General features: G+C 38.5%; 1 protein-coding gene across 2 annotated transcripts; it reads right to left on the bottom strand.

The window, feature by feature from the left end:
• Positions 1 to 246: 246 nt before the first annotated feature.
• LOC123701719 (activin receptor type-1) lies at positions 247 to 9333 on the bottom strand. 2 transcript variants are annotated; one of them, XM_045649227.1, is made up of 12 exons: positions 9084 to 9333; positions 8523 to 8643; positions 7048 to 7230; positions 6269 to 6472; positions 4966 to 5063; positions 4416 to 4579; positions 3825 to 3915; positions 3417 to 3511; positions 3007 to 3153; positions 2321 to 2502; positions 1161 to 1371; positions 247 to 499 (listed from the first exon to the last, which is right to left on the bottom strand). In XM_045649227.1, exons 1-12 carry the CDS (start codon positions 9142 to 9144, stop codon positions 347 to 349), a joined length of 1710 nt encoding a protein of 569 aa, XP_045505183.1. In that variant the 5' UTR covers positions 9145 to 9333; the 3' UTR covers positions 247 to 346. The 2 variants fall into 2 exon arrangements, with proteins under 2 accessions (XP_045505183.1, XP_045505182.1); XM_045649226.1 differs by lacking the exon at positions 3417 to 3511 and having other exon boundaries at positions 3730 to 3915.
• Between the last annotated feature and the right edge of the window lie 22 nt (positions 9334 to 9355).

The raw sequence follows: 9355 nt of genomic DNA, 5'->3' as shown, positions 1-9355 counted from the left end.
CAGCTTGATAGTAGTCACTTGCAAAAATGGGCGATGTATCCTGAACTATTAGAATAAGTTTTTCTTTTCTTTTTGGCTCCTATTTGTCTCTCGCTCAATATTATCTTGTATACTTACATATGTACAAAAAACAGTTCTTCTGAGTAATTATTTATATATCTATACTAATATTATAAAGCTGAAGAGTTTGTTTGTTTGAACGCGCTAATCTCGGGAACTACTGGTCCGATTTGAAAAATTGTTTCGGTGTTAGATAGCCCATTTATCGAGGAAGGCTTTATATCATCACACTAAGACCAATAGGAGCGGAGCAATGCGAGTAAAACCGCGAGGCACAGCTAGTAATCTATACAGAGACTTCATTATCTTCATTCAACCTGATGGAATTATCATTAGCAGCTAATTTCAACAGGGTCTTCTTTATCCTGAGCGCCGGCAGTCGCACCGACGGGTTTTGGTGCCAACATTCCCGCATTAGATTCGCTAGGCCGACCATCGTCTGGAATATTTTGAATTATTTTATTATTTGACAGTACAAAAATGTTTATATTAAAATACAAAATTTGAGATTAACTCAAAATTTTGAAGTGAAAAAGTGAGTATAATTTCAAGGTCGCGACATGGTAATACCGTCACGTCATGGAGCGAGACGACGATTTTGGTATTTTTAAATCTCGCCAAAGAAGTTTCACTTCTGACACGTGTACTTGGCACACCCGCTCTTTTTATATAGGTAATTTAATAACTTTTCTGGGGGGGACACACACCGGGTGCGGCAGGCGGGGGGGAAACACTCACCGGGTGCGGCAGGCGGGGGGGAACACTCACCGGGTGCGGCAGGCGGGGGGAACACTCACCGGGTGCGGCAGGCATGGCGGGGTGCACTCACCGGGTGCGGCAGGCGGGGGGGACAACTCACCGGGTGCGGCAAGCGGGGGGGGAACACTCACCGGGTGCGATGGGCGGGCGGACACACACCGGGTGCGGCAGGCGGGGGGGGACACTCACCGGGTGCGGCAGGCACGGGGGGGACACTCACCGGGTGCGGCAGGCGGAGGGGGACACTCACCGGGTGCAGCAGGCACGGGGGGTGCGCTCACCGGGTGCGGCAGGCGGGGGGGACAACTCACCGGGTGCGGCAGGCGGGGGGGAACACTCACCGGGTGCGTTTGGCGGGGCGGCTCGGGGCGGGCGCCGTCCACGCACACGACCTTGCGCATGAGCTCGAAGCTGGGGTCGTGCGGGGCCAGCTCGTGGTACGGCGGCAGGGGCTCGCGCGCGGGGCTCGCACGGCACGCCACCTCCCACACCACGAGCCCGAGCGCGTAGATGTCGCACTTGCGGTACGATTCGAAGCACGACATGTTCATGCTGCGAGATAAATTTCAAGAAAAAATCAATATATGGTAAGTTTTGTGACAATTTGACAGTTTTACGAAAAAGTTAAAAGTTATTTTCATAATTATTTAGATTCCTTCTGCAATATAGCCATTGATATGGCTAAACATCTAAATTCTAAACTTTAGAAAGTCCTGTCCAGATCTTGTTACATCACAGCTCGAAAAAAAGGTAATGTACAGTAATATTTATTTTACTTTTCGATAAATAGATATGCTAGTAATATAATGAAAAGGTTTATTATGTTGAATATGACAATACCCTTATGCAATTTATGTAAATCTTACAAGCCAAAGCAAAAGGTATCATTGTGATTTTTCTAAAGCTTTCGATTCTGTTGATCACAAAACATTATTAAGAAAAATAAATTTTCATGGAATCAAGAAAATTGCTGAAGGTCTGGAAGCTTTTTACTTAACTAACCGATTCCAAAAGCATTTAATTCAAAGGCCAGAAATCACCTAATACACTTATACAAATAGGTGTCCTACAAGGATCTATTCTAGGTCTATTTCTATTTTCAATACATATCAATGATTAACAATTTCAAATTTGTTAGACGTGTCAAACTTTACTTTTTTGAGATACCAAATAAGTTTACGCCTAACATTTTATTTCTCAATACCAAAAAAAAAAACTTGTCAAGGGACATCCGGATGGAACGAAGTGTTAAGTTAAAGAGAGACAGACAGAGAACCACGCGCACGCCGCACGGCTTACAACTCTAGCAAAAAGTGTCGTGATAACTTTTCGTAAGAATTTTTTCCGTCTAGCCCGCTTTCACAACGCGCGATAAGGAACTTCGTTCCAAAAAAAATGTGGAGTTTTACAAAATGTAAGGTGACGTCAAAATAGCATCTAAAATTTTTACAGTTTACCAAATACACATAGAAAAATTCATATTATCTTCAATTTCACCCACCTCTGATCCAACATCTCCGGGCTCATGTATCTCTTGGTGCCCTGTCTGGGGTTATGTATCAGCCCCTCCGCTACATGTTGCCTTGTGACAGCCAACCCTAGGTCCGCTATACAACATTCACCGTTCACCTTCATTAGGATGTTCTTGGATTTTATATCGCGGTGCGCTATTGCTGGTTTTCCCTGGAACAATGAATAAATAATTTGTAATCTTCTTAATATATATAAATCTCGTGTCACAATGTTTGTCCTCAATGGACTCCTAAACCACTTAACCGATTATAATAAAATTCGCACACCATGTGCAGTTCGATCCAACTTGAGAGATAGGATAGGTTTTATCCCGGAAATCCCTCGGGAACGGGAACTATGCGGGTTTTTCTTTGAAAACGCGGGCGAAGCCGCGGGCGGAAAGCTAGTATATTATATATTTTAGTAAAGGACACTTAGAAATAGTAGATATATAAGTTATAATTTCTTGTGTTCGTCTTCTTTTGCTCAATAAACAATCAATCGTCGATTAGAAAACTCTGCCCAATAGACACGTAGGCAGAGTTTTGCTTCAGACAATACGCTCAACTGTTTTTTGCTATTTTTTTTTTTAATACCTAAGACCGTTTAATTGTATCATAGAGTAAATTAATTAAAAATAAATAGATGAGGAATTCTATATTTGAACATAGTTACCTGTGTCCCATGTATATCAGTGTGCAGATGCAATAATCCATTCACAATAGACAGACAGATGACCATCATTTGATGCCTCGTGAGGGTAGTTCGAGCTAAATGCTCGTACAGTGAACCGAGTGGATGGAAGTGCGTGATCAGCCATAACTGAAAAAGAATCAATAAATAAATCTTTATTTTGCTTCAAACGTGGTATTAAGAAGATAGGAATTAGTGAATTTTATTATATTATTTTTAGGCCATGTTTAAAAAATAGTACGGAAAATTAGAAAAAAACAAATGTCTGCCTTGGGTTTTGTCGGATTTATTCCTATCAAAACCCCACTGTGTTCCGTCAAGCCACTTTAATGACGAGGCCGGGAGTATTTCTTTGGAAAATTTTCCGCGACATGTATTTATCGTTGACCCACCTGCGTGCAGCTGTTCCGGCTGGTCATGTTACTGCCCACGTACGCGAGTATGTTCTCGTGTCGCAGTAACACGGTGCTGTACACTTCGGTCTCGTCTATACTAATATTATAAAGCTGAAGAGTTTGTTTGTTTGTTTGAACGCGCTAATCTCAAGAACTACTGGTCCGATTTGAAAAATTCTTTCGGTGTTAGATAGCCCATTTATCGAGGAAGGCTATAGGCTATATATCATCACGCTACGACCAACAGGAGTGGAGCCACGGGGGTGAAACCGCGCGGAGCAACTAGTAAATAAATAAATCGCAGACCCACCTGCGTGCAGCTGTTCCGGCTGGTCATGTCACTGCCCACGTACGCGAGTATGTTCTCGTGTCGCAGTAACACTGTGCTGTACACTTCGGTCTCACGCCGCCAACTGGCTTCATCTCGCGAGAAGAATATCTTCACGGCCACGCTGTCCGCGCACCAAGCGCCTCGCCATACTTCACCGTACCGACCCTTAAAAGATACATTTTTAAGATTATCATTAACATTATCATTAAAATCATTCGTTATATGAATGTTTGTTTTATTTTTAAAGACGTAGATGATAAGCACAATCATTTAGACATAAAAGGTATATCTTTTCTCGTTTTTGCACAGAAATAAGATTAACACAAAACGACAATAAAACTAATAGGCATATTGAACATTTAGAAAACATGGGAGAAAAGTTAACAACAGTGTGTTTTTTTGTTATTCAGTCCGCTAACTAGATGTTACAACTATCAAATAGAATGAAATTGTGTCGATAAAAAGAAGCGAATATGTATGTGCGAAACAGCACAAAGTTTCAATGTTGACATGTAATTTATTAAATTGAAAGATGTTTTTTTATGTATCAATATCTTATCAATCCAATTTATCATTTGTATTCAATTTGGTTAACACACTTTTTAGTTTATTTCTCATCAATACACTAAACGGCTGTACAAATTCCAATAAGTTCAACAACTAACCTTCCCGATCCTCTCAATCAGCGTGACCTGCTTCGCCAGGGTCCGCTGCACCATGAGCGGCAGACCGGACCCTGAGCCGCTGCTCATGGACGTTTCGAGATACTCCCGGAGTGTGGAGTCTCCGGCTGCTACAGCTCGGACTGCATTCTGGGAACCGTCTATGCCTGGAAATTTTAATTATTATTAATAAAAAAAATAAGAAAAGTGCAGAGAGCACAGTATAATACAAAACATGATACAATACACAGCTAGATACACAATCTCGCTGAAAAATTGTCAGAAGCAAAACTCTGCCAACGCATATATCAAGTTTTCTAATGAGCGACTTTGAACATTACAACGAAATAAGGTGTTAATTACAATTAATGTTTTGTCATATTTATAACGCGATCTTTGTAGGCGATTGTGGGTCTAGTTCTTTATGGTATGTCATTGTCTTAACTACAAACCATTCCTATAATGACTGTTTACAAAAATATGTCCGACATAATATTGCCAAGCATAATTATAATTCAAACTGATGTAATTATAATTTGAATGAGTAAATTACCTTCATAGAAAGCGCTTGCTACTGGTGGACTGTACAAATTATTTGTGAAATAATTGGAATCCATGCCCAATTTCTGAGCTGCTTGTAGTACCCGCAATCTAGAATGACAAAATATATAATGTTAGTAAAGGAGAATGCCCATGAAAGTATGGACCACAGTATAGTGTTGCGTCAATGCCAGAGTGGTTTTGGAGGGTTCTTCGATATTCAAAAGATTTTTACCAATTGATTTTTTTGTGATAAAAACAGGGGTTTTCAAGATATTGAGAAAAATGTGAAATAACCTCAAAACTTAAATTACCCCGATTTAGTTAGGTTTTTGTGTGATTTAGGTAGCATTTTATCGTCCGAAGGTTTAATCTATGAGTAGAGCTTATGCTTTCAGACAAAGTCTATCTGTTCATCGGCTAGTGTAGGTAGGCACCAGAAATCTTCCGGGACGGATTTCAAGAAAATATTATTGTTATCTTGATGCATGGTAAAACCTGTACCAAAAATGTAAACGGTAATGGACACTAAATCTATAATAACGGATCTAAACAATTACATGTCTTATTAAATTTTACAATACATTCCCTGTTCAAAATATATTTTCCGATGGTAAGAAGGCCTCTAAATTGCCGAGATTTTTTTAATAGTATTGTTGTCTTGATGCATGAGAAAAACCAGTACCAAAAATGGGCATTCTCCTTTTATAGCAAAATAATTTTAATTATAATACACATTTAACAGATTTGAACATGAAAGGTGTTGGTTTTTAATTGTAATAACTTCTGCCTTAAAACATCCGGACTATAGAGGGATGTCTAGGGAGCACTCTATAATCCGACAAATTTGATACTCCAACAGTGCCCTGCAAAATGATTGTCGGAATACCGTGGATCTACTGTACTAGTATTATAATAATAGCTTTGCTGACGGGGAGTCCTTTTTGCCTCCATTACTGTCTTTTTTTTTCCTGGTTTGTGTATCAATTACTAAGAGTTACATGGTGGCAAATAAAACGATTTCTATTTCTATTTCTATTTCTATAAAGCTGAAGATCGTTTGTTTGTTTGAACGCGCTAATCTCATGAACTACTGGTCCGATTTGAAAAATTCTTTCGGTGTTAGATAGCCCATTTATCGGGGAAGGCTATAGGCTATATATCATCACGCTAAGACCACCAGGAGCGGAGCCACGCGGATGAAACCGCGGAGCACAGCTAGTTTAACCCATTGAGCCCCAAGTGGCCCGATCGGTCCACGACACAATAGATTTTCTATCGTGTCTGTGGTTCCGGGGCCTGAGTTATCTCGGCACCTGTGCGTGCGGCGCAGCAGCAGCACGGCCAGCGCGGCCAGCGCGGCCAGCAGCAGCGCGGCGGCGAGCCCCCCCGCCCACAGCGCGCCGGCGCCGCCCGCAGCACCGCGCGCGCCCGCCGCCAGCGAGGGGAACGCGCCGCTGTTGCACATGTCACCCGCACAGCATGTCACGTTCAGCTGGCCAGCATGCCGCTTGCGGACGCTGTATACACGAATACTTGTAAATTCCAAAAACACAAACACTTATTCAACTAGACTTCCATAAGAAGCGCTTTTGAATTGTTAAATTGGTTGCCTGTAAAGTCGGTATACGGGCGAAAGTTGTACGTGACAACGACTTTTTATGTCTGTCTCTCTCGCTCTTAGGCAGGCTAACCATGCCCGAGTGGAAGGGACGCGTGCCTCTCACTCGCTCTCATTGTGAGCGCATAACGTGAGCGGAGCGTAACGCAGTTTCTTGAAGTGTCACCCGGCACTAATCTATAAGACGTTGTCACGTCAAAAATACACATTTCAATATTTACCACCGGTTCGGCGAGCAGTTTCTAGAGAGAATAGCTAGCAAAAAAACTATAGTGCACATACGAGCTGCAACTGTGAGCGACTTTAACGTTTTACTTTTGCATGCAGACTGCATGAAATTACTGTATTACTGTATGTTTTTACACTCTAATAGTTTATACACACTTTCAATCAATTCATTGCAATTTCAATAAAATTAGACAGTGAAAATGGTCATTGATTATCAAAAACTAAACTAACAAAACAAAAACTCACCCAGACGATGGCTGATTGCTATGGCATGTGAACTGATAGTGATCGACCCTCTGGAAGCACCCCCTGGAGTACCTCAACTCCCCATCAGAGGTGCGCACAGTTGACTTAAAGCAGTATAATGCTAGGTCACATGTTTGTGACTCATTGTCACACTCTGGCGACTCACATTGGTGACATTTGTACCTGAGAATTGATTTTTTAATGATATAATTATATTTATGTAATTGTATTAAATAGTAAGGTAATGGACAGTCTGTCTGTGTCTTGAAAAACTATAATTAATTAAGTTAAATTATTTGCATTGAGGGTAGTTGACGAATTTAAACTTTCGACGAAATAGAACATTCCTTCTTATAATTTTCATTGAAATTGATGATAAAATGTTTGATAATTAAATTCAAAGATGTTGCATTATGACATCAGGTGAGCTGATTAATACTTGCATTATCAAACCATTAAAAAAATGTATGAATACATTTATCAATATTAAAATTGCATAGAGTTTACATCCAAATCCTCTACTGTATTTCACATTTCCTTAATCACACTCATCTTATTTTTTTTTTTTTATTAATTGTTGATAGTGGCAATGGAACAGCAATTTGTGAAAATACATGATCAATAATGATGTGAAACCAGTCAAAGCTACAGACAACTAGTATGTATTACTAAAAACTAACTACAAAACTAATCAAAGTATTGTCTAGCTCAAATTGGACCATTCTAACTTTTAAAGCAAATTAAAAGGATGTACTTGAAGCACCAGACTAACGTTAATTTTCATAATTATTCAAACACTGCTAAAACTTTAGTGTTAAGGATCTGCCAGTTGGCCTGTTTAGTGGCCTTTTTAGTGTTAAGATGGTGCCTTATTTTGAATAACAAATATTTTAAAGTGTATCAGAACTCTTTTGTCATAAAAACACACATAGAACACCGCTTATAGATTTTCTCTTCAGCCAAATTATCATACAAAAAATATTGTGGTGACTCCAGTAACTACTACAATACTACCTATAACTATTGATAACTATTGACACTACTATACTTTAATTATTCATCACTATCTACTCACTGCAAGCCATACTCACCTCTTCTGAAACTTTCTTCTCCTGAGCGGCAAAAAAACGTAAATTAATTTATTTTAACATACATTATTTGTTATGTGCTATTAAAAATAAATTTATGTTTCAAGAACATGCTAATTCTCCTTAAGTTAAATTTGGAAAGGAAGAGCTTGTTATGCCATTAATACACTATTTAAAAAAATCATGTTTTAATAATTATTGTTTATCTTTTAGTTTGTTTTTATTCACACTAATAACTAATAAATAACCTTATGTATCTAGCGCAGAATACTGTTATTTAAACTAATAATTAATACATAAATCTATATTTAATTTAACCTTTTCAAATTGAATAATTTTGATAGAGATTATAAACAATATTAATATGTTGATAGACTAAAGACTTACCTTGGATGGTGAACCATCATCTTATTATCAATTGGATCATCTTGAATAAGGTGGTCGGCTTGTGTTTGTGTGCTTGGGAAAAGGCCATCTTTCTCCAAATTATCAAGACCTGCAAGGCCAGCTAAAATAAAATTTACAAATGGTTAAAACCTTCGTTACATAAATCATTTCAAAATTGATATCGTAAAAAGCATACGACACATGATACATAGTAAATGGTATTCAATGTAAATTTTATGAATTGTTAAATGAAATTAATTACGTACGTAGTTACTTTAGTAATAAACAAAATGAGTTTATTATGTTGTAAAACGGTCAATGAGAGCAACTTTAAAATATAACGTGAATTAATTAATGCAAGGTATCTGCTCAGAATTTGTAAATAAACCCAGAATATAATATTGGTACGACGAAAACAATAATAAAACATATTGATGGACAGACGACGCGGATGCATGTCTCCCTTGCCATTATCGCTTGAAATTAGGACATACAATTAATACTGTGACTGCAGATCACTTTTATACGAATAAATAAGGTACTATTATTGATTAAACTCACCATAACAAGCACTTATTAATAAAAATGTGAATAAATATCCTACAATGACAACGTCCGCCATTCTTCATTCATCATAATTCATAACAAAGCAAGAAATCGGTCACGACACGAACTTAATAAAATACCTTGGAACTATTTTAAAATAATCTGATAAATTATAAAGGTAAATTTTATTTTTTAATATTTCATGACGCTTTATAAATTTACGTTATAGCAGTTATTCGCATTTTATTCTCAAATTTATTTTAGGAGTTCAATTGAATACTGAGATA

This window comes from Colias croceus, chromosome 22 (assembly GCF_905220415.1).
Source record: "Colias croceus chromosome 22, ilColCroc2.1".
NCBI lineage: Eukaryota > Metazoa > Arthropoda > Insecta > Lepidoptera > Pieridae > Colias > Colias croceus.
This window is presented reverse-complemented; position numbering and strand designations above follow the sequence as displayed.